General features: G+C 34.2%; 1 protein-coding gene across 5 annotated transcripts in view; it reads left to right on the forward strand.

Annotated features, from left to right (window-relative positions):
* Positions 1-27,355, forward strand: part of ANO3 (anoctamin 3) — a 337,137-nt gene that overhangs the window by 215,763 nt on the left and 94,019 nt on the right. For all 5 annotated transcript variants that reach the window (XM_074336148.2, XM_074336149.2, XM_019749178.3 and 2 more), the window contains 2 exons: positions 11,987-12,145; positions 20,779-20,879. In XM_074336148.2, the coding sequence (XP_074192249.1) occupies positions 11,987-12,145; positions 20,779-20,879 (260 nt within the window). The remainder of the gene's footprint in view (positions 1-11,986; positions 12,146-20,778; positions 20,880-27,355) is intronic.

Consider the following 27,355-nt stretch of genomic DNA (forward strand, 5'->3'; position numbering starts at 1 on the left):
GACCAGGGTAATGTCCTGGGCCATTCCCTTGTTGCAGAGATATTTTTCCCCATTCTGTATTTTGACTTAACATTTTTGTTTTTTGCATTTGCAGAAATGCAGATGAATTCAACCTGCCCTTGTAGAATTTGACCTCTCTGTATTAAGAGTCCCCTTCTTTGCAGGCATCTGCCTGCCTTTCATCTGTTAGGAATCTAGAGCCAAAAGAAGGGAGCATCTTAATATTTCAAGTACACTAACTACTGAGGTGTTCTAAAAATATCTTGGGCAGACTGAGCCATCTGGCTCATTCCCCATTGTGTGCTTGTCGCCCAGCACACAGAAGAGTGTTAATACAAAAGTTAATATAGATCCTGCAAATGTTCTCGGGGTAAAAGCGACCTGTGAGCAGGTATGCAGCTGACCTCTCCATTTCTGATTTCTGCTGCATCCTGGACTTCACCTCTCAAGCCCTCATTATCTTGTAAATTCCTTGATACATTTTAAGATTTTGCCTTGCATGATTTTTGCTTGTTTTCATGGGACAGATTGATCCGAATATCTATAAATAGTGTAGTATTTTTTAGGAATGTATTCATTGGACTTGTAAGATTACCAATAATTTAAGTTAGTTTCCTAAGCACATGTTGGAAATCATCAGGTGCTTCTTCATTATAAACACTCTTTTGTTTTGTTTTGAGAGCTGTGTAAAAGAGAGTGTGGCATTCAGGCATCCATGTGACAAGTAATCATGTTGGTGTTACTAGTAATGGATGTAGTATTCAAGCAGTGTTAACTGATTTTTTTCAAACTCCTTCTGAAATTCATTTTCTCAAACTCCTTTACAATAAAAATGGCGTTTGATTTTGTTTTGCATTTAAAATTTGATCTTTTAGTCTAAAAATTTCATTCTCAAACTTTCAGTAAATTCTTAAGTATATTTTCTTGGTATTTCCAATGAACACCGACAAAAAATGCAGAATAGCTTCAGTCTGGGTTTAAGAGGAGTTTATGTGGAAAGTTGTCTCAGACGTGGAACCTGACTGTTCACATCTGTTCAGCATGTGAGCTCTGAGGTGATCACGATTCCTACTGATGCTCCTTGGACCTCATGGGATCCTGTCTGAATCACCCATGATCTAATGTGTCCAGTTTAATAGCTCTGATAAGCTTGATTTACCATATTTCATTTTCTAAAATTATGATTTAAGTACAAGTAAGTATAGTTGACTAAAGGGAGTACACTGTTCAGTGACCACGATGAAAATTGGAGTTTTACTGTTTAAAGGTTTTTGACTGCAATAACTATTGTATGTATATACCATTTTACGTTTCAGTGTTTAACTCATTTAATTCTTAAAATAGTCCTGCAAAGTTGTTATTGTCCTCATTATACAGGTGAGGAATCCGAGGCTTAAATTATAAGATTTTAATTGCTAATCCCAGTTTGTTGATTTAAAAGGTGAACAGCAATGCTGATATTATTGTGATTGTTCTTATTGTTAGCAATGTTATTGCTATCATGAATATTTGGGGTATATTGAAAACTATTATTAGACTACATATGGCTATAACAAGCAGTATCCAGCACTGAACTTTACTGGATCCGAATTGCTTGCCATATTCGTTTCAGAATAAATTATCACAGACAAAATTGAAGATTCCTACATAACACTCCCTGATCCTTTCCCTCAGTTTGTCTCAACAGAATTAACCACTATTCTGATTTTGCTGCTTAGTTTTCTTATGCACATTTTTATACTTTTACTACCTATGATATACCCTTCAAACAATATGGAGCATTATTTTACAGGTTTTTGAACTATGAAGAATTTGTAATATATTTTATATTACTTTTTTAAAAGTTAAACAACTCTTTAATGGCTACTTAAACAGATACATCATATTCCGTTGTATGACTACAAAACAACTAGCATTAAATGTATCACCACAATCTATTTATTCACTTTCTGGCTGATGGGAAGTTTTATTTGTTTCCAGTCCTCTTCTGTTCCAGGTAATGCAACAATGTTTTGTTTTGTTTTTTCTTTTGTTAAAGGTCTATTGATATAATCACTTTTTTTTTTGCTATTGGATTATTTGCCTATTCATTAAGAGGAGTTACTTATTCTCATATATTCTGGAGAATAATCCTTTATTAGTTGTTTTTTATGAAAAGTATCTTACTGTTAAAGCTTACCTTTCACATTCTTTGTATCTTCTAATGTACAGAAGTTTTATTTGATCTTAGTGGATTTATCACAACGTTACCTTTATTACTGGTGCTGGTGCTTTTTTTTTTTTTTTTCATGTTAAGAACAAACATATAAACAAAACTACTTTTCTACCAAAATCATAAAAACATCCTCCTGTACTTTGTTCTAAATGTTTAAAATGTTATTCTTTTCATATTTTTCTTTCATTCTTTTTCTTTTTTGTGTATTGTATCTTTTTTTTTTTTTTTTTTTTTTTTTTTTTGCATGAAAGTAACTGGTTTCCTTAGTACCACTAGTTGAACAGTCCACCCTATCCATGAAGAGCACATGAATTTGTAATTTCACCTCAGTCACATGTATGTAGGTCCTTTTTCTGGGATCTCTATTCTGTTTCTTATATTGTCTATTCCTACATGAATAGTATGCTGCCTTAATTACTACAGAATTATAACTGGTATTTTAAGGATAAGCCCACTTATCTAGTTCTTTCTCAAAACTTTCCTATTAAAAACACTTTTATCTCTCATATAAGTATTAGAATTAGCTTGTTAAGTTGCATACATACACATAAAACTCTGTTGAGATCTTCATTTAAGTTATATCAGTTTCATAGATGAATCTGAGATTTGAAATGAGTCTTCCTGTGATTAACAGATGCTTTTACATGTATTATAGGCAAATTTATCCATCTTTTTCTTTTGTGTTCTGCTTGAGAACTATTCACCTACTTTGAGTTCCGATAGTAGCTTCTAGAAGCAATATTTTGTGCGTTTCACAATCAATAATTCATATTTTATTGATTTTTAGAGCGTTATTGCAATTAAATTCACATACCATACAATCCATCGCCTATTTGAAATATGCAATTTGATTTTTTAATATATTCATCAGGTTGTGCAACCATCACCACAATATAATTTAAAACATTTTGCCTCCCCAAAAAGAAACCCTATCCCCATTATCTGTTAAGTTCCATTTTACCCACTCCTCCTCCAGCCCTGGTTCATCTATGTTGTAGTACCTGTGTGTCAATATTTAATTCTTTTGTAATGCAAAAGAATATTCTATTGTGTGGATATACATTTTATTTATGTAGTCATATGGTAGAAACTGCTTTTTTTCCTCTTTTTCAGTTTTATAAATAATGCTATTATGAATGTTCCTTTACAACTTTTTGTGTGGATGTGTGTTTTCTCCTGGGTTAAATTGATAATGTGGTAACTCTATGTTTAACATTACGAGTAATCCCCAAACTTTTCCAGAGCTTCTGCACCATTTTACATCCCCAGTAGCAATGTATAAGGGTTCCAATTTCTTCACATCCTTCCTAATGCTAGCTTAGTTTTTGTCTTTTTGATTATAGCCATCATAACAGGTGAGAAATGGTATCTCACCACGGTTTTGACTTGGATTTCCCTAATGATCTGCATTATGTTGAGAAATGTTCAGCGTGCTTTTTGACCATTTTCATGTCTTTTTGGAGAAATCTCTGTTCAAATCCTTTACCTATTATTAATTGGGTTATTTATGCTTTTATTATTATTTATTATATATATTGTGGATATAGTGCCTTTTGAGATATGTGGTTTTCAGATTTTTTTTCCTATTCTGTGGTTTGCTTTTCACTTTGTTGATAGTATATTTTGCAACACAAACATATTTAATTTGTATATAGTCCTAATTATCTGATTTTTTTCCTGTTGTTGTTTTTATTACTTGTGCTCTTGGTGTTGTATCTATAATCATTACCTAAACCAGGGTCCCAAATAGTTACTCATATGTTTTAGTCTAATAATTTTATAGATTTTTTTTATTTCATTTAGTTTGGTGCTCCATTTTGAGCAAATTTTTGTGTATGGTTTAAGTAAGAGTCCAACTTCTTTTGCATGTAGATGCACAGTTCTTCACTATTTTGTTGAAAAGACCTTTTTTTTTTTCCTATTTAATTTCCTTAGCACTCTAGTTGCAAGTGAATTGGCCATAAGTGTATGGGTTTATTTCTGGACTAGAACTGATGGTTGAATAAGGTCTAAAGGAGTCAAACTGTTTTTTTCCATGTGGCTATCCTGTTCACCTGAATAAGCGTAATATAATAAAGAGACCATATTTTCAACTTTCAATACTTTCTAGTTTTCATTTAATTTTATTTCTTTACATTATTAGTTATTTAGAAGTTCTGTGTTTAAATTTATGGATGTTTGTTTTCACTAATATCATTGTTACTGATTTTTAGATGCTACCCAGAGCAGCCACACTATCAACTTGCCTGCATGCTTTATGGTTTTCTACCTCTTTTTTCTACCTGGAAGCTAGAGTTTTACATACTTTCCTGCTAATTCCTTTATGAATTTCAAAATATGTATGTTTATTTTTTCAATTATTTCTATGTGTTTTATTGCATGAGGGTTTTGAAATTATGTGGTTTGCCATATTACTGGAATCATAGCTCTGCTTTTTTTTTTTTTTTTTTTTAATGCCATATTTCTGAAACTTGATGCTAAATGTTACTAGGAACTAGGAAGATTTTACATCTCTGCATGTCCCCATTAGACTTTATTTCATGGTCAAAAAAGGAGTACCACGTCCCAAAGCATGTGCTTTGTACGCCAGTTGATTTGTGAAATTTGATAACATTGAATTAGATCAGAAATTGCTTTTCATTTTGGAATAAGAGAAACCTCTGTCTCCTATTTTCTTCTTCATGATGTTAGAAGTGCTTACTCAGGTAGAAGTAAAGCATCTCAATTGTCATTTACTGTTTTTCCTGAAACGACCTTTGGAGCACTTTGTAGAGTGAATTCATCTGCCAGATATGTGAGTATCATTCTTTATAGAAATAAAGACTCTAGCCAGAGTTAGCTGAAAGTTTTGAGAAATCTTAGAAAACAGCCTCTTGCAGAAACAATGGGAGAAAGATGAGCAATATGGAATGTCAGAGTTACAAGTGCCCTCACTTGTCATAGCACCCACACTTTGATTCATGGTAGGGGGATTGAGCAGCAGGGAGGAAGAGCAGTTGTCTAAAAACACATCAGCAGGGATAGAACCATGTGTAAAACCTGGATCCTTTCATTTCCTTCATTTCATTTTCTTTTCTTTGTTTTTATTTTATTTATTTCCTCTGTTGTGATACTTTCCAAATTGAGAAGTTATCCCCTACTTGTTCTACTGAGGAGTTTGGTAAATGAGACCATAAGCCTTCCTTTCCTTATATAGTATATCATAAGATTTCTTTTTTAAACAACCATTAAATCTTTTAAACCAATCTTTAATTTTTATCTAATCCATAAACCGTCCTGTGACAGACAGACTCTAGTATGGCCTAAGTGATCCCTGCCTCCTGGTGTTCAGACTGGCTTCTTTCACTTGGCAACTCAGTCATTTTTAAAGCTTCTAAAATTTTAATATGATTTAAAAATAGACCATGAAACTGTGAACACTGTGAAGTTACCAAGGCATAGGGAGAACAGGCATCTTAAGTCCTACCCATTCCCGAGTGCCTCTCTTCCTCTAAAAGTCTTCTTCCTGGGGGAGGAAAACTCAAGAATTAGATGTACGTCAAGATTGGCGTAAGTTCTGGAATGTCTATGGTGCTTTGTTAGTGTTTGTTTCTGATACACACATGCTCGCGCGCGCGCACACACACACACACATACACACAAGGTCTGAGAAGTTCATGAACTTGTTGCAACGATCTTGCTAAACGTTGTTTGATATTAGAGGGATTATTCACTATGAATTTGTACCAACTGGACAAACAGTTAACCAAGTTTACTATTTGGAAGTGCTGAAAAGGCTGCATGAAAAAGTTAGAATACCTGAACTTTTTGCCAACAATTCATGGCTCTTGCATCACAACAATGCACCAGCTCACAGGGCACTGTCTGTGAGGGAGTTTTCAGCCAGCAAACAAATAACTGTATTGGAACACCTCCCTACTCACCTGATCTGGCCCCCAATGACTTCTTTCTTTACCCGAAGACAAAGGAAATATTAAAAGGAAGACATTTTGATGACATTCAGGACATCAAGGGTAATAGGACAACAGCTCTGATGACCATTCCAGAAAAAGAGTTCCAAAATCGCTTTGAAGGGTGGACTAGGCACTGGCATCGGTGCATAGCTTCCCAAGGGGAGTACGTCAAAGGAGACTGTAGTGATATTCAGCAACGAGGTATGTAGCACTTTTTCTAGGATGAGTCCAAGGGTGCCAAAAAAATATACACACATTTTAAGAAAGGAAAAAACTGTATTAAAATTGTAATAACATATACAATTTGCAAAAGATAAATACAAGTCATGTGTATACATTTTGTTGGCACCCCCAGTATATATATATGTCATTTTAAAGCTACCACGTGGAGCAAACAGTTTTGTCCCATCAACTACATACCGCGTGGGCAGGAGAGGTCCATCTGCACTTACCTCTAGGTCACAGTAAGGGGCAGTGGTTTGCATCTTTCCTTGTATTCCCAAAAAATATAAGCAGTGAGAGAGAATAGGCACTGCTCTGTTTCTTCAAAACCTCATTTCTTAATCTGGGGATAACACAGAGCCACACAGCAAGGACATCCACTAAGTGTCAGGTAAAGAGGAGATAACGCGAATCCCTATGGGAATCCCAGATGGGACAAGCTGCCCTTAGGTTACCACCAGGGAAGAAACTTTGTGTCTGATGTTGGAATTCAGCCCATCTTGTTGCCCCAGCTGTGCCACTGAAAGAACAATCAGCACCTTCTCTCTCTTCTATGCCCAAAGCTCCATGTGTACTGGGATCCTTCCGGGCTCAAGGCGCTGTTTGGGTTCCTTCAGTGATGTACTATTACTCTGTGAATCTTAAAACTTGTTGGTATTTTTTCAAAGTCAATGTGACATTGCCTGCTAAATAGTAAGCCGATCACATTCATCACATTATGGAGGACTTGTTGCCAAGATATCATAAACAGCCTCTGGGACAAAATGAAGTCAATACCTTATTGTCAATTGATTGAATTCCATGGTCAGTAATGATTTTTAATCAGTAGCATGCCGCACTTAAGAAATATACACACGTACTAATACAGAACAAGAGTCAGCGGTGCAGATATTAAAATGAAAATAGAAATGGCCTCTCATTGAACATCGAGGGATTGTAAAACACAGTGCTTAAGAGCTGGCGCTTAGATCAGCTCTTAAATCAGACTACCTGGATTCCACATTCTACATCTGACTGTCTCACTGACTTCAGGCACTGTTGCCTTAGCAGTAACTGGGCTACTGATGGAACTGACCTATCAGGTTCTTATAAACATTAAAATTAATTGACATATGTAATTGCTTAGCTAAATGCATAGCATATAGAAACTTTTGATAATTGTTAGCTATAATTATAACTATTGAATCAATCAATCATTTTATATAGCTGTAATATTATGAAAGGATTTAATAATTTTATTAAAAATTCTATATTTCCACAAGCAGCAACTTCACTGGTAACCATAACAGCAATATATAATGCATTATGCTTTCCAGTACCCTTTGGCATTATATCTCATCAGTAGTTGAATATGTAGAGAATGTCAAGACAGTTCCATTTATTTTAAAGTGTGCCTCAATTTCAGCATCTGTGAAATGGGAAAAATAGTACCCATCTCTCAGTTTTTGTGAGCATGAAATGTGTTAATCTTTGCAAAGTGTGTTGAAGAGTAGTTGGTTTCTGCTCAACTTATGTTAGTATTATTATTTCTTTAAATATTACTTTACTAATTATTTTCTCAAATAGCAGTTTTCTTTGGCAGATTATAATTGGAGCTGCCTGGAGATTCTGCCATCAGATAGTAGAACTCCACAGTAACTGCTATAGAGAGGATTTCTATTTCTATAGACCATGCAGACTAAGAGGCAGCGTGGATGTTCTAGCCAGGTTCTAATCAGCAAGTAAAGCCCACAGCTGGATTCCTAAAATTCATAATTAAGGATGAGATGCATAGGAAAATTTGCATAGTAGTTACATTTCTGGCATATCTTAAGTTAAGCTAGGTACATTAAAATACATATGTATTAATATGCTTTTTTTGTTCCCCAGGACACTTAGGAAATTAAAATATTTTTTTCCTATATGTACTATTTTAAAAGGAAAAATTTCTCTGACAGAAAAAAAACAAAACAGAATTTTAATTCAGCAGCACTTACTAAATTTCTACCCGTGTGTGGAATTTCTTCTGAACCACAGTGTATGATGTGTTTTCTGTTAATTTGTTTTTAATAGGTATTATTTTTGTTGTTGAAAATATGTGATTTTCTTGACAAAACTCTTCTCATTTGTATGAAATGGAAAAAATTAAAAAGCTGTTTTGTTTCTCTATAATAGGTAGGGTCACTAACAAGAGATATTTTGTGGAATGGTTTTAAGTCTAAAGTAAATTCAAGTCACATACCAGGGCTGTTTAGATATTTCTCCAATTAAGGAGTGTACATCTTGAACTTCTGAGTAAAACATGGCCTCAGACTAACAGCGTCCAGGCTGCTATCTCCTAATTTTTCCTTAATGACTGAGGGAAGAAGATACAGAAACAAACACCAACACTGTAAACTAATGAAAAAGATTTTAGTTATTTGAAGACTTGGGAGGATAGGACTAAGAAACACAAGCCTGGAACACAGACACTTGGCCTCATTACCAGAAATCAGCGTGATGACCACCCAAACTGTGAGAGTTGGACTAATCTGGCCGGTAGTTTGTTCTTATCACTGGGCTTCAACACCACACAGTCAAGGAAACTGAGCATCCACTGCCCTTCTTAAGAGGAGTGTCCCAGAGTCACGCCCTGCAGCCTCTGCTCTGCCTCACCTGTGCCCCTCTCTCTCTCTAAATCCAAACAGAAACAGAAATGCCTAGTAATTGGACAGGGCAATAATTGTTTGCATTCTGAATACCAGAATCTGGATAAAAAGAGCATCGTGTGTGAGAGCAGATACAGGCAGCACTGAGACCCATGCATGCTGGCAAGAGTGTAGTCTTTCATGCTGTATACTATAACAAAAGGTGTCATTTTTTAATGCGTAGACCAGTAGTCAGTAATCAAGAAGGTTCCATCTGTACAGAGCCATGTTCCATGACATCGTATAAGAACAGAAATTGCATCAGGGTCCTTCTGTACACAATGGGCTCTACTCTAAGTCAAGGCTGGCATACTGCTAAAGTTGAAAATAAGCATTTCCTATGAATCAGCAATTTTTCTCCTAGGTCCATACCTGATAGAAATGCATGTACATGTGTGTCGCAAGATACATACATGAATGTTTATTATAGCTTTATTTGTGATAGCCAAGACTGGAAATAGCCCAAATAGCCCTTATTAGTAGAAAGCATAAGTAAGTTTTATTATATTCATATAATAATATGAATATAATAAAACAGTGAAAAAATGAACTACAAATATATGAAAGTTAAGAATGGATTGCACATCTATAATATTACATGAAAGCAGCCACGCACAAAAGACTATTCATTGTATATTTACATTCACATAAAGTTTGATAACAGACAGAAATAAATATAATGTTTAAGGATATATCCTTTGGTGATCAAACAAAGAAAGTAGTGCCATAAATGATAGGATTATGATTACCTTGGGGAGACAGATGTGGAGGGCATCGTGATTGAGAGGATATTAGGTATGGGTGGGGGGGCTTCTGCAGCAGTTGGTGAAGTTCTGTTTCTTTACTTAAATAGGAGCTATTTAGGTATTTATATTAAAATAATTTGTTATTAATTTATTTATTGCACTTTTAATTTCATAGTAAGTCATGTTTCCCAAGTACATGTAAAGAGTACCTGCTTCCTTTGCTCTAATTCCATTCTCACACCAGTATCCTTTAGATCACTTATCTCTGTTTCCATCCATCTTTGTCCTGAGAAAGATAGTTTTCCAAAAAGTGAAAGCGGTCATTTGTGTCATCAGAAAACAAGAAAAATCCCAACATGAATTAACACATGGTGTACATTTTTTTACTTTGTTTTCTTAGGATAATAGCTATTATGTTTTTGATCTTCTAACGTGAGTCAGACAACTTTGGGAGTGCTCTGTGTGCAATATCTCACTTAGTCATAACGATCTTACAATGTTGATGCTATGATTATCTTTATTTAATATGATTAATCTTAATATGATTATCTTATTAATCATATCTTACTACAATTCTCTTTATAGCTGTAGGAATTGAGACTGAACAGTGGGTTTAAATTGCATGTCTAGTCTGTCTGATTCAGATCTCAGTATAAACAATGTATCAAACTGCCTTTTACTAACTCAAAACTGATTAACCGATAATCAATTAGCTATCACTTAGAGAGTAACCACATGATCTCATTTGGTATGTTTCTTATTGAGAACTGTGGTAAATTCACCAAAATAATATGACCCTTAGTGGCTACTGGCACTCATTAATCAGACTTCCACTGGCTAATCCATTAGAGTTGATTACTTGTCACCTTGTGTTACCCAATGAAATAATCCTAGAAATCGCTATTTTTTTTTTTTTTTTCATTCATTGAGGGAAGGCTGTGCAACACCAGCCTTTTTGTCCTTGAGCCTGGGTGTCTCTGTTACTCTGAATTCACACACTTGAACCTGCTGTTTCTAAAAGGCCCGAGTTCTTGAGGCAGCCTAACCAGTGCCTGTGAGATGACAGTGTCGGGGGGATCTTTTTCGTTGCTTCCCCTGGATGACTCCTTGGCCACTAGATGACCCTGTTTCTCACTTCTTTCACCTTGAGCTGCATACATGTCCCACGCAGGATCCTACAAAGAAGTCTGAGATGCCTTTGTCTGAAATCACCAGATAGCTCTTCAAATGTTAGGGAAATTTCTGAATCTCAAAAATGCCCATATGGGAAAAAATGAAATAGGGTTGGTGGAGATGGTCAAATAGTTTGAAGGAAAATGTGGAGCAAGACCAACATATGTAATAGCTGAGAACATGGACCTGGAGTCAAAATTGGATTCAAGCCCTGGTTCTTCAGTGATCTTGGGCAAAATGCTGGGAAAGCCACCTCTAAGAAGACCAACAGGAAAATCTGTTGATCAATAAAACTAATTTTATTAAAATTACAGCAAGTAAGGATACCAACCTAAGCAGTCTTGCTAGTTGTTCATAAAGGTGAAGTGTTCAAAGGATTCTAGGATGTGGACTGGGAGATTTTAAGGTAAGTCTTCAAAGGCAGGAATTTGGTTAAAAATTGGACAGAGTCTGTGAAAAATACCTGGGTGGGTGGGCACAGCAAGGTGAAGGGCTTAGTACAATCTTGAAAAGCAAGGGTATGGTCTTGTGATCAAGACCTGTTTTAGTTGGATCACAGTCTTATATCCTGGGAGCACATATTTCTTGGAACAAGCAGCTCAGGAATTATTCTTTGGTTTGGTGTCATTGGATGCAGATTTAAGAAAATAATGTCTGGTCTGAATATTATTTAATATAGGAAATTAGGGCTATTTTGTTTCTTAGTATTTATGTGATATTATTTTTATAGGGCCTTACTGAATAAAACGTGTGCATTTTTTATGCCAGCATCAGAGAGCCCATGTTCTGGTATCAGAGTGCCTGATTGCAAATCCTGGAACATTACTTCCTAGCTTGTCTCCTACAGTAGACTTTAAATTTTTAAAATCATCTTTTCCTATCTAATAATTAGATTTTTTTTAAAAAGCATGTTTTGATACTGAATTGCTGGTATCCAAACAGAAGTGACTGAAACCAAAATGCATGTGCTTGTCTAACCCACACCATTAACAATCATTGTTTTATTTGCAGAATGACATGAATTACATAGCATCCAGTGGGCTTCTGTTCAAAGATGGGAAAAAGCGGATTGATTACATCCTGGTTTATAGAAAGTCAAACATACAGTATGACAAAAGAAACACATTTGAAAAGAACCTCAGAGCAGAAGGCTTGATGTTGGAAAAGGAGGTAGGTGTTTTAATAATATTAAGTATGCAATATAAGATGCTGGAAGAGAGATGATCTCTTAATTTTCAGTATGGAAAGTAGGTAACACAATTTTATAAAATGTATAGTTATTTTCTCCCAAATGTAAAAGAAATGCATATGTATAGTTCTGTTTAAATATATATTCCATTTTTACTCTATGTATTTCTGTAACTTTAAATATTTTTTCAAAGGGCATACTATTTTTGCAAATTTAAAACTTGAATACAGAATGCTTATACCTTTGTAAAGTACAAAGCCCCTATGAAAAGAAAAACAAAATGTTGAAAGAAGATAGTTTGCCAAATTGTTAAAGTCTAGGTTTTAATACTGGAACTATGGGTGGTGTTCTTTCCTGGGAGTTTTCTTTTGTGCTTTTTAAAAATACTTTATTTTATTTTATATTTTTAGAGCAGTTTTAGTTTCACAGCAAAATTGAGATAAAGGTACAGAGATTTCCCGTGTACCCCCTGCCCCCACACATGCATAGCCTCCCCCATTATCAACATCTCCTACCAGAGCGGTACCTTTCTTACTATCGCTAAACCTACGTTGACATATTATTATCATTCAGAGTCCATAGTTTACATTAATGCTCTTTCTTAATGAGGTACCGTCTATGAGTTTGAACAGATGCAGAATAACACGTATCCATATTGTGATATCATACAGAGTATCTTACTGCTGCAAAAATTCTCTGTGCTCCATCTATGCATCTATCCCAAACTTTTTACTCTCTCCTATAGTTTTGCCTTTTCCAAAACATTATATAGTGGAACCATAGAGTATGTAACCTTGTCAGATTGGCATTTTTCACTGAGCAATGTGCATTTAAGGTTCCTCCATGTCTTTTCATGGCTTTGTAGCTCGTTTTTTTTTTAGTGCAGAATATTATTCCATTGTCCATTCACCTACTGAAGGACACCTTGGTTGCTTACAAGTTTCAGCCATTAGGAATATATTGTCTATAAACATCCTTGTGCACATTTTTGTGCAGACAGAAGTTTTCAAGTCCTTTGGGTAAAAAACAAGGATTGGATTGCTAGATAGTATGGGGAGAATATGTTCAGTTTTGTAAGAAACCTCCAAACTGTCCCCAAAATAGCTGTGAATCATTTTGCATTTCTGCCAGCAATGAATGAGAGTTCCTGTTGCTCCACATCCCGGGCAACACTTGCTGTTGTCAGTTTCCTGGCGATTGGCCATTCTAATAGGTGTGTAATGGCATTTCATTTTTTTTAAATTTTCATTTTCCTGTTGAAAAATGATATGGAGCAAATTTTCATATGCTTATCTGCCATCTACGTATCTCCTTTGATAAGGTGTTAAGATCGTTGATCCATTTTAAAATTTTTTTTTATTGTTGAATTTTAAGAGTTCTTTGTATATTTTGGATAACATTCCTTTATCAGATGTATCTTTTGCAAATACTTTCTCTCAGTCTGTGGTTTGTCTTATTTTCTTGACTTTGTCTTTTTCAGAGCAGTTTTTTATTTGAATGAAGTGTAATATGACAATTATTTCATTCATGGGCATATGTTTAGTATTGTATCTTAGAAGAAATCACCGTACCCACGGTCATATCAATGTCCTCTTCCCCCTCCCCCAGGAGTTTACAGTTTTGTGTATTTTACATCTATGTCTGTGATCCATTTTTACTTAATTTTGTGAATGTTTGTCTCTAGATTCATTTTTTGCATGTAGATGTCCAATTGTTCCAGCTCCATTTGTTTTAAAGACGTTTTACTCCATTATATTACCTTAGTTCTCTTGTGAAAGATCAGTTCACTTTTATAAGTCAAGTTGATATATACGTGGGTCTGTTTCTGAGCTCATTATTTTGTTCGATTGACCAACTAGTATATTCGTTCACCAATACCACCACTATAGCTTTACAATAACTCTCAGAATCAGATAGTGTCAGTCCTTTAACTTTGTTGTTCTTCAATATTGTGTTGTACTTTCTGAGTCTTTTTCTTCTCCATATCAATTTTATAATCCATTTACCAATATCCACAAAATAACTTGTTGGAATTTTGATTAGCTTTATATTAAATCTGTAGCTCAAGTTGTTAACATCTTGATAATATTGAGCTCTCCTATCCAATGAACATGGAATATCTCTCCATTTATTTAGATCTTCTTTGATGTTCATCAGAGTTTTATAGTTTTCCTCATATCGATCTTGGATATATTTTCTTAGATTTATACTTAAGTGTTTAGTTCTTTGGAGGAAAAACTTAAATGGTATTGCATTTGTAATTTCAAATTCCACTTGTGCATTGCTGGTATATAGGAAAACAATTGACTTTTATATATTATCTTGCAATCCTGCTATAATTACTTATTAGTTACTTATTACAGGAATGTGTGTGTGTGTGTGTGTGTGTGTGTGTGTGCGTGAATGCATGCACGTTTAAGCCATTTGAATTTTCTACATAATGATGAGATCATCTGAGAATAAAGACAGTGTTATTTCTTCCTTACCAATCTATATACCATGTACATCTTTTTTGTGTCATACTGTATAAGTTAGTACTTCCAATATAATATTGAAAAGGAGTGGAGACGGGACATTCTTGCCTTGTTCCTGATCATAGTGACAAAGATTCTAATTTCTCACCATTAAGTATGATGTTAGCTGTAGGTTATTTATAAATATTCTCTATCAAGTTGAGGAAGTTCACCTCTATTCCTAGTTTACTCAGAGTTTTTATCATGAACAAGTGTTGGATTTTGTTAAGTGCTTTTAAGTATTACTATGATCATATGATTTTTCCTTTTTAGTCTATTGATGGAATGGATTATGTCAGGTGATTTTGAATGTTGAACCAACCTTACATATTCTGGATGAATCCCAGTTGGTTGTGGTTTATAATTATTTTTATACATTGTTGGATTCTATTTATTAATATTTTGTTGAAGATTTCTGCATTTATACTAATGAGAGATACTGGTCTGTATTTTCATTTTCTTGGAATATCTTTGTCAGGTTTTGATGTTAGGATAAGCCTTACCTCAAAGAATTAGTAAGTAAATATTCCCTCTGCTTCTATACCTCGAAAGAGACTGTAGAGAATTGGTACAATTTCTTTCTTAAACATTTGGTGAAAATCATCAGTGTAAACATCAGGGCCTGGTCTTTTGGTTTTAGAAGGTTATTAATTATTGATTCAAACTATATATGTACCTATTCAGGTTGTGCATCTTTTTGTGTGAGTTTCAGCACATTTTGCAGGGAGTTGTTTGTCCATAGTACTCCTTCATTAACCTTTTAATTTCCATGGGATCTATAGAGATGCCCCCTTTTTCATTTCTGGTATTGGTAATTTGTGTACTCGCTCTATTTTTCTTACTTAGCCTGGCTACAGACTTATTGATTTATTGATCTTTTCAAAGAACCATCTTTTGTTTTCATTAATTTATTTTCTATTGATTTCCTGTTTTCAATGTTATTGATTTATACTATAATTCTTGTTCTTTCCTTCTGCATACTTTCAGTTTAATGTGCTCATCTTTTTCTAGTTTTCTAAGTGGAAACCTATATTGATGGGTTTAGATCTTTTTTTCTTTTCTACTATATGTATTCTGTGCTATAAATTTCCCTTTAAGTACTGCTTTAACTCTCCTTAAATTTTGAATATTATAATTTTGCTAAATTGTCTTCATTTTTATTTAGTCCAAAATACTCTTTGCTCTTGAAATTTTCTTTGTTCCATGTGTTATTTGGAAGTGTGTTCTTTAATCTCCATGTATTTTGGGATTTTCCAGTTATCTTTCTGTTACTGATTTGTAGTTTAATTCCACTGTGGTCTGAGAACAGACATTGTATGGTTCCTATTATTTTAAATTTGCTATGGTGCATTTTATGGCTCATAATATTGTCTGTCTTGGTGAATAGTCCATATGAATTCGAGAAAAATGTGTGTTCTGCTGTTGTTGGATGAAGTAACCTATAAATGTCAATTATATCCAGTTGATTGATGGTGTTATTGAGTTCAACTATGTCCTTACTGGTTTTCTGCTTACTGAATTTGTCTATTTCTGAAAGAGGAAGTATGGAAGTCTCAAACTATGACAGTGGATTCATTTATTTCTCCTTGTGGTACTATCAGTTTTTGACTCGCAAAGTTTGACATTCTGTCATTAGGCACATACACGTTAAGGTTTGTTATGTCTTCATGGAGAATTGACCCCTTTATCATGATGTAATGCCCTTCTTTATCCCTGATAACTTTCCTATTTTTAAATGCTTGTTTAAAGATTTTTTTTTTCAATTGAAACAATAAAAGTACCAATGCTCACTAGGAAAAAAAAATTAAAATATAGAAAGGAAGTAAAATCATATCCCTCATAGTCCTATTGTCTAAAAATAACCACTCTTGCTATTTTAGTTAAATCTTCTAGGGTTTAAAAAGAAAACAAAACATATTTATCACATTACAGAAAGAAAAACCCATAATGTAAAAGATTAAAGGTATAAAAATATACAAAATCAAAACTCAAACAGAGAAAGGGAGAGAAAGACTGAGTAAAGAGAAGACAGATGAGATAGAAGAAATTAAAAGGCCTTTGGGTAAGGGTGAAGGGGAAGATCCAGTACATAGAATAGCAAGGGAAATCAAGATTCATAAATAGTATTTTAAAGTTAAATATCTACAGTTATTTCTTTTACTTGTTCAAAGATATTTTTACAAATGGATTGCCTTTACTTTTGTTTCTATTTCTAAAATTAATGGAATTGATGTTTTAATGAGTTAATTGGGCTAGATTAATTATCCCAATGTTAGTGTGTAAAATCAACCTGCTATGACAAATGCAGTTTAAGTGAAAACGTTTCTATAATAAGCATTCTAATATTATATCATAAATATTAATTCACTAAGGTTTCAAATCAGGATTTCTTAATACTCTTTGTATTGGTTTCTATTGCTCTTTAACAAATTATGCCACATTTAGCAGCTCAAAACAAAACCCATTTATTAGCTCACAGTTCTGTGGGTTAGAGCATAACATGATTGGGCTCTTTGCTCAGTTTCTCACAAGACGTAATGTGTTGACCAGGCTGCATTCCCACCTGGAGGTCAAGTATTCTTTTAAGCTTATGTGGTTGTGACAGGATTTGATCCCTTGTGGTTGTAGGACTGAGATTCCCATTTCCTTGCGGGCTCTTAGCCAGGGACTGTTCTCAGCTCCTAGATTTCGTTCTCATTCCTTTCCACAGTCCCCTCCATTTTCAAAACCAACACGTGGAGAATCTTTTTGTGTCCCTCTGCTATTTTGAATCTCAATTGTCATGAAGAGTCTTGTTCCTTTTAGGGGCTCATCTGCCATGGAGGATAATCTCCGTTTCTTAAACAGATATGTGACATAAAACATAACCTAATCACGGGAGTGAATATTCCATCCTAGTCACGTGTCACTGGGTTTAGATGACAAGGACAGCAGGGTATGGGGATTTGGAGGGTTAGAATTCTGCCAGCCACACTATTATTAATAAAAACCAACACAATGAGGAAGTGAATTGCCCTTCTAAGCGAACAGAATTAGAAAGAAACTTAACTCTATGATGACCAGATAGAATCTAAGTATATACTTAGTTTAAATCTTATGTTAACTGATGACTAACCGGTATATAAATACTTATAGCTACCTGAACTATCAAATCCAGCATTTTACATTCTCAGAAACATTTATATTTTCTCAAAGTTTCTACTATTAGAGGCAGTGCCCTTTGGTGGCAGCTTAATTTTAATCAATATTAATTGGAAATATTTAGGGCTTGTGACAGGAAGCAAAGAGAAGATGAAATTGTGAAAATGTCAGCAAGATCGGATTTTTAGCTGAAAAATGGAGAATTCTTTAGCAAACAAGTCCTCATTTTTCACATTTACATTCACCAGAGCCAAGCACTGAGCCTGGCACAAAGTGAGTCTCAGCCCTCATAAAATCCCATGCTGATGTGAGTAGTTCCTAGATGATCTCATCAGCAGCAGATAATGATGCATATTTGAAGGACCAGTGGGAGAGGATCTGTGACTGTGAGGGTAGGTACTTTGTTATCCAAATACACTTCCAGATCGTATCAGCTGTTTGTCTTGATCTTAGACTTAATACCGTGAGCTGCCGTGTTCTATTTTCTTTCAGCTCTCTGCCACCAACTTGCAGAGTGACTTTGTAAAAACACAATTTTTAAATTTCCTCTTCTTTCAAGAGTGAATGTTCTACCTCTTGAGAATTTTGGATGGAATAATTAAATAATAGTGTGAAATGTGAAGGCAGTGGGAGTTTTGCTCCCTTAGAAAAGCCTGCCTTTGTCAGAGCTAAACAGAAATAGTGCCAGATTGGGAGCTTTTGATTTTAAGGGAAAAAGTAATCTTTCTCTCTGCCAACACCACCCTTTCACGAATCCCTGCTCAGGAGTTACAAAAAAATGAAACTACTTGTGTTTTGTTCTGTTTTTTAAGTAAAGGTGTAACAAAAGAGAAATTAAATTGAGGGAATTATAAAAGAAAACAGTACATGCTGCTTGAAAACGATCTATATTTAAAGAGACAAAATTAGGTAAGTTCTAGCTCTACATGCACTTAGCTTGACATTTCACTCATTGATGATAAGAAGTAATGCAGAAACACCTTCTAAAGCATCCCTTTTACTTAAGTGTATTAGATTATTTCACATTTTAGAGATTGACAGGAATGAATTAATAATCAGCACTAAATCGTCTATCCATGATGCTATTTTGAATGCTCACATAGCACCTCTTCCAGAATAATTCTGGCTTCTTTGCTTTCTTGTCTCCATCACTTCTTACTTAGGTACAAGTTACATAGAATGTATACTCAAAATAAGTTAACTCATCCATTTACTCATTAAGCATTTATCAATTTTTATTTTTAAAATTCTTCACCTTTAATTTAAAACGAACATACCTGAAGTAAGAAAGTTCTTCAGAATTGTACTGACATGAAAGTATCATTTCTCCCCCATGATGATTTGCAAAATACTAGTATGTCAAAAGCTATGAGGGAAAAAAAAAAAAAAATCTGTGGTCTTAAATTTTGGAAATTTGGTTTACTTTTTCACCTTGTTGTGTATTTTTAGCAAATATATGCATGTTAAAATATGTCACAAGTTCTCTAGTGAGAAAGTCAAAACGTAATTGACCACGGAATATCCCAAATTCCTTTTTTATAATATTCTGTGGAACAAACTTTGGCCGATGCGAATCTGTGAAAGGGCCTGCCTGATGGCATTGGTGCTTAGGCTGCCTTCTACATCTGAGTATTAGTCCAGCAAATCATGGTTCTCTAATAATCCTGTTGAACAATGTTGCTAATACAACTTTGAAATATTGTTCTGCCAAACTTGTGAAATTAGTCATATCTAAAATATAGGGCTTTATGAATATATGAATATAAAATGATACAGTTTAATGTTAAAAGATGTATGATTTTAAATTAAACTGATTAATTTCTTCCATACTTTTGAGTTTTGAACATTGGTGTGATTCTTGAAAAGTTCTATCTAGTTGAAATTTAAATGAACATGCTAACCAAATAGAGTCCAGCTGTGTCTAGCCTGGCAGGTGTGTCTAAAAGTAAGCAGACAGCAGCTCTTCCTTTATATACGCGTATGTTCAGCTCCTTTAATCACATGAATGGGAAGCTCCGTGGGATTTACAGCTAAATTGGCCATAAACTTATTCCTTGTTCTGAGCCCCAGATATTGGAGAAACTTCGGAAAATAACTTTCTAGGCTTTTTAAAAAGCAGAACATGAATGTGAATAACACTGCCAAAGTACTCAATTATTAAGTAGTTTCTCATTTCAGACTGTTGGACCACATTTAAGAATCATAATGATTATTTGATAAAAGAGGCATCTGATGCTCTGTTAGTGATAGGAGAAAAATGGTCAGAACAATGAGATCCAGTTCTTGGAGTTCTTGAGAATTAGACCAAGGTACACAATTTTGTTAAAAGCTTCCTAGATGATTCTGATGCATATGTGACTCTGCTTAAGAACCTCTCGTCTAGATCTAAGACACAAAAATTCTTATGGTCTCTTGACACAGGAAAAAGTAAACTAGAAGGTTAGAGTAAGTATGCAGATTTGACAGGTCTGTAAGGTAATGGACTTGTGTGATTTATACTCCATTTATTCCCCTAAGATTTCATAGTGCCTAGCAAGTAGTAATTGCTCAGTAAAATATGCTGGAAGAATAAGTGAATGAATTAATGAATAACTGGTGACAACTGTCTGTCCCCTGTGAGCAGGAATGAGAGGATCATGATAAAGTGTTCAACAAGAATAATTTCAGATTCCTGCTTGTTGCATAATTTTTCTGACTGAAGATTTGGATCTCGATAATGATCACTATAAGAAAATTCATTAACTCATATAGGTGATTATTTCTTGTATATGACATCATTATGACAGTTTTATTAAGGTTTTTATACGTTAAGAATTTTTATTCATATAAATTTGTTTTAAATCAAGTTCAACGATTCATGTGTAACAAGGGGACAATGTTCTTTCCTTTCAAATCAAATTGCCACATGATATCATCAGCTCTAATTCTAAATAACGGTACCTGTCCTGTGTCCTTTGCAGCCAGCTGTAGCAAATGCTGATATCATGTTTATTAAAATTCACATTCCATGGGACACGCTGTGCAAGTATGCAGAGAGGCTGAATATCAGGATGCCCTTCAGGTACTTTTGAATTTTATTTCATTCTATCTCAATGTACATTAAGATGAGCCTGTTTTTTTGGTTTTGTTTGTTTGTTTGTGTATTTGTTTGTTTGTTTTCAAAATCTTAGAGCAGTAAACGTAACCCTTTCTACAGAGAAAATGTTTTATCTTCTAAAGATTGGGCAACCGTGGACACTTTTTCCCCTTCTAATTTACTTGCCTAATATGGCAAACTTTCTGGTTCTCTGGATATCTTATATCATTTCTAGATGGACTTGCCAAGATGGAGGAGAAAAACAGTTGTTTTCAAATTTTAACTGACAACACAATTACCAAGATCAATCTCATTTCTTATTTCGTATGGGTAGATGAACCTGTTATTTCTGTGAAAGGCAGGAAGTGTGAAGTGTAGCATCCTTGTGTATATAAAAATCTTTTGAAGTGTTCTTCTCTGTACAGGGGTTACCAAGAATCATTCCTCAGGTGCAGGTCAACCAAATGTTTTTTGTTTTTTTTTGGCTCTGTCTTCAGTGTCAAAGGATAACCCCTAATGAGAGGACTGCTCAATTCAAAGATTTCCCAGTCCTTCTTATACACCAGTAATAATTAAATAGACATGTTTTCCTATATTGAGTATCTTGTGTTGTATGCAGAATTTACCACTTTCCTCCATCATTTCTCAAAATAAAATTCAGTAGTGCCCCTACTGTGTGCAAAGTGTTAATTTGCATTGAAGATATGAACATTTACACATATTTGGATCTCAGTGTGCTTTACCAGCTGCGAAGGATGTTTTAAAAGGATCAGAGTACCAAGCTACTGAGGAAAAGAGTCCCTAGGTAATGAATATGAATGGACAGTAAGAGCACAGTTCAAAAATAGGGAAAATTTCTGTTTACTTTGCTCATTTATTCAGTTCTTTAGATTCCACATAAAAGTGAGATCATATGGTATTTGTCTTTCTCCGACTGACTTATTTCACTTAGCATAATGTTTTCTATGTCCATCCATATTGTTGCAAATGGTAAGATTTCATTCTTCTTTATGGCCGAGTAATAAATACTCCATTGTATAAATGTACCCCAGTTTCTCAATGAAATTGTAATAGATAGATACGATGTCAGAGGGGCAATAGATTGGGGGAGGGTGTCTGTGACCTTCTGAGGGGTGAAATGTCTAACTATTACATTGTTTTGTACACCTGAAACTAATTTAAAAAAAAAAAGAAAATTTCTCATACCTGGTGGCATGAAAGAGGCTAACTGTCGTGAGAGTGCTGACATCGTAAGTCTTAGGGCAAGCCTCTATAGTATTCAAGGTAAAGTATGAGATATCGACCCCCATCTCTTTAGTGAACATGTTAGGTATTGAAAGATGCAACTCCAAATCACAGAAAGGGCCCACAAAACAGAAATGGATTAAGCATTAGCAACTACAACAGAATTTTACTGGCAATATTAGAATTAGATCCTTACATTGGCTCGCATTCATGCTTGGCTAAGGGTTTCAAAGTTCTCCCTATAGATGATATTTAGAAGATAAGCAGATAATACCTCAGAGAGCTTGGCAGAAATAAATAATAACAAAATAAAAAGCGAAAGACGATAAAGAAAAGTATTTTAATTATTCACCATTTTATATAAATAATGAATAAGACACCTAAGAGAACCTGAACATTGTACATTTTTATCAAACTTGGTCAGTGAAAGAAGGGCCTTTGGGTCATTATTCATGTTATGATTAGAAAGGTTGAAGGTTACAGAGGACAGCTTTCAATTCAGGTCATTGCACTGAAAGGACAGCCAGGAAAGCATACACTTGTACCACATGTTTCTTGACTTCTGAGGAATTTTTACCTGTTGACACTATGTCACCTTTTAAGAAGTCTTTTGAAATGTTAAATTGGTGCAAACGTAATTGCGGCTTTTGCAATTATTTTAACCTTTTAAACCGCAATTAATTACGTTTGCATTAACCTAATAGTTACCTGGGGTTCATTACAGGCTGATAATGGGCAAATACTTGCCACATGTTCTGTCTGATTTCTCCTTATTTGGTCTGTATGTATCCATGCTACACAAGATCTTGCAGAATTAAAACAGTGAGATAAATTCTAGCCTATGAAATTAGCAAAGAATTTTACAAGTAGTAATATTAAAACCTAGCACGGATATACTAAATAATCACCTTTGTCTGTTTATGGTGGAAGTCAAACGTCAGAAGATATTCTGAAACTCAATTTGAAAATATTTTCTGTGAGCCTTAAAACTTTTCATAGCCTTCAGTTTTTATCTTAAAAAGATAGTTGAAAAATGTGTGGAAACATTCCCTGCAGTATTATGTATAATTGTGGGAAAAGGAAACTCTTTTATGTTCAGTAATGGAGAATTTAAGTAAATTAGAATATACCCTTGCAGTGGAATATACAATTCATTTGTCAAATGCATAGGTAGAAGGCTTTCTTAGTAATGGTAGGAAAATTCTTAATAAAATATATATATAATACATATGATACAAAATCATTCATACAATGTAATTTCAACAACTTAAAATGCAAAGGAATAAAATTGGAAGGCAATATACTACGCTACAAATGATTGGTGGGATTATGGGTACCTGTTATTATTTTTTTAATATGTTACACAATTATCTATTTTAACAAATTCTAATTTGACTCTTATGTAAATACAGGATGCGAAAGAAGTATGACACTTCTATGCAAAAGACATAAGACCGTGACAGACTCTGTGATGTCAGGATGAAATTGCTAAAAGATTTTCCAAATTAATCCTAACTAATTTTAGGTACCTCCATCTTGCCCTATTCTTGTCATTTCACCATTGTTTCAAAAGAAAAAAAGAAAAAAGTTATGACTGAATTCATGCACCAACGAATTTCCTTGCAGATCTAAAAGGGAGAAACCCTAAAGTCTATCACAAAGCATGCCATTTCAGTGGGTTTCAGTGTCCAGGTTTAGTTCAGACTGAGTGAACATTTTGTTAAAACATTTCATCAGAAAGGGAGACTATCTTCCACCTGCCTCCTCTGGATTTATACAACACAGATGTCTGCCAGCAGTCCAGAAGATTGGTTCCTTTTTTGGCTCTTCAAGGAGGGATTTGGCATAATTTGACTTCGCTCCAGGCTAAGGCGCTTGTTTTAACATGGAGTTATACTAGCAAATTATGAATACAATGTCAGTTAACACGTTTGCTTTACCTGCTTTACCTCAGATATCCGAGATGCGTAATTTCAAAGACGTTACTGCTTTCTCTATAATTTCAAAGTATGTTCATTTTGCTGTAATCTATGGGGGAAAAAGTCTTACAAAGACAATGGCAACACAGTCTACAATGTCATACTTTTCATATAGCTCTTTCCACCATGTCAGTTGAAGTTTACTAATTTTTAAAAATTGAATGTGTGTTTAAAGCACATGGGTCTCATTTCTGGCATTTCCCTTACTGTTGCCTTTTCAAGTAAATTTCAAGGAACTCCTCATGATAGAATAATCAGTGCTCTCATAACTTTACTTTTTTAAATCAGTACCAAATTTAATTCCTTTGTTTCTTTTTCTTAGAAGTTAATTAAAAACAATCCCTTTGCCAGCATGTGAGTGTCCTCAGTTCCTATGAATGAGAGCTTAGGTCTGCAAGCTGTGTGCCATGGTGTCTTCCTGATGCAGGGCAGGTTGAAAACATCAAAAGATGTTCACTTCAGTCAGACATTTTTGCTTAAAATGATAATCATTTTCTATTTCCTGATAAGGTTGCATTTTAAAAGAAGAATTCTGATGCATCTAAAGAAACAAACAGGCAAACCGTGATATCTATGCAGTTACTATCTCTTCTTATTGATGGTGTGGCTGAAATTTCTTCTTTATGATGTTTTTCAAAATAATGTATATAATTCTGCATTCTGAAACTTTTGGAAAATGACACTGAAATTCTCATGATTTAATAATAAAATATTAGAAAATATGCAACATTTTCCAAAGTATATCAATGGATGAGGATCTTAAGAGAAAAATATCCTGTAACCAAATTTGCTTCTGAATTTCTGAGGTAAACAAGAAGTTTCTTTACTGTAGTAAGCTTTAGAGAAGAGAGTCTCATTGTCAGTCTGTAGAGTGCTTCAAAATCACCTGGAAAATTTTGTGAAAATGAAGGTTCCTGGAACCTACACCCAGAAAGTCTAGCATATTAGGTCTGGGATAGGATGTGGGTGTATCCCTTTATAACCGTCATCGCAAATGATTCTGATGCAGATGATAAAGAAATACAGTCGTGGAGATTTTGATATTTTAATAATTCTTCTAATTTGCATCAGTTTCAAGAGGCATTTACACAGAGTACCATTTCCCAAATTTCCATTTGATAATGGATTTTTTGAAAAAAGTCTTAATATGATGGTGTTTTGGGAAAATAGATTGAGAAATGCTACAACATGGGAGTTATTTCAGAACATCTTTTCAGATCAGTTTAAATAATAGATGTAGTATTAACTAACTCCTTACTAACTACTTCTTATTTATTTATAAGATACATCAGAAATTTGGAATAGCTGTCAGCTCATAAAAAGATAATTCTATTCAAGCATAACCTAAGTGGCAAAGTGTTTTCATGATGTCCATTTCAGTTTCCAATTGTCAACTGTTATCATATTTAAGAACATATATACTCTCTTAAAGTTAAATATACAAGAATAACAAAGAACCTAAATATAAACACGCATATCTTTTTTTAGGACAAGATTTTTAAAAGATTTATGCATAAAATATTTACCCATGTTTGACTAATATATGCAAATATTCAGTGTTGAAACCTACACATTACATTCTACAAAGAAAAGCTGCAAATGTATTCAGAAAAAAATATTAGTGTTGTAACCCTGCCTGCAGAAGTTTTTGGCTAAGATATTGTATGAACAGGAATATTGAGTATTTTATCTGAATGTTCTGTTTGAACATATATGTAGAATTCTATATACCTATATTTTCTAGCTATTTCTCTTTTTGATTATTCTTCCAAAGTAAATGTGGCCTACATGTTGGACTTGATGTTTCAAAACTAACCAAAAAAATTTTTAAATAATTAAAATAATCCACATTTTCTAGTTTTTTATCCAATCTAATTTTTAACCTGTGTCCTCTACATTCCAGAAATACCAAGTCCTGCTTTCATTATTTTCCTTTGATTCAAAGGTTTTTATTATTCATTCTTGCACATTAAAAAGGTCCAACTTACTTTAAGAAGATTCAATTATCCTGTAGCTTCTCAGATTGAGTTCCAAGATGGGATACCATCTTTCCTCCAGCTTTTTCTCTCAGAAATATTTTTTAGAAAAAAAGAAATATTTTAAACACAGCAAATTTGGGGGAATATTTTCCAAACATTAAGAACAATCTTTTTATCACCATTAGGGTTAAACTTAGACCACTTTTTATGCAAAAGATAGCTCACTCAAAAATAAAATAACATAAAAACATACAGGGAATCCATTATACAGAATAGCTGAAAGTGGAGTACCTCTGCTTGACAAGGAGCAAGGGACCCAGGGTCTCTTCCACGTGATTGCGCTCCTAACTTGGCCCCGTAGACATCTCCACCCATGTGGCCATTTGGTCATGTGAAACACTGGTTGGAAACAGCATTTGGATAATTATTTACTTATAATTTTGAGTGTTTGTTGTAATAGGTGAATGGGTAAGTAGGTAGATAAATCCTGTCCCATTGCAAGGTATGAAATAGCAGAATCTTTCAAAGGAAAAGTTAAGGGAAATATAAAGAAAGCTCTGTACATTAACAACACACAGTTAATAAATGACAGGGTGGAGGATTGTGGGTAGGAAACAATTTGGTTCTGAAGATTCATTTATATACAAAACTAAGAATTGCAGGATATTATTGACTTCAGTGTATACTTGTATATTGTTGGGGGTATATAGTTAGAAACGAAATCTTCTCTAACCCAGAAAACTGTTCCACAAAGGTAGAAGAGAAAGAAAACACTTTTATTATTGAATAAGCATCAAACCAGAATGTGATGTGCATCAGGAAATTTACTAAGAGATTGCAAAGACATGCCAAAATCTTACCCTTTTCCATAGCCAAACAGATACAGTTCATTCCAGACATGCTCTCCAGATAAACAATAACCAGTTCTCAAGTAAGAAGGCTCGACCCCACTAATTGTTGCTCATAGTTCATCCTAGATTTGATTGGTAATTGGGATGTTAGTTAATTGAGAAAATTGAATCTCTTATTTAAATTTTGATTTGCTCTTACAATGTAAGTGGTCTGAAAAGTATGTCTGTTCATCTTGTATGACTTTCTTCATTAGTTTTTTATTTCTCCCAAAGCATTTTTTTTAAATGTCTGAAAGAGAAATATTTCAAATTACCAGCAATAAAGATAGAGAACAGTGTTTAATCCAAATGCCCCGTGCTTTTGTAATGTTCCTTATCATATCCATGACCAGTAATTATAACTCTGA

This window comes from Rhinolophus sinicus, chromosome 14, assembly GCF_057876585.1.
Source record: "Rhinolophus sinicus isolate RSI-liver-muscle chromosome 14, RSI-T2T, whole genome shotgun sequence".
In the NCBI taxonomy this organism is placed as follows: domain Eukaryota; kingdom Metazoa; phylum Chordata; class Mammalia; order Chiroptera; family Rhinolophidae; genus Rhinolophus; species Rhinolophus sinicus.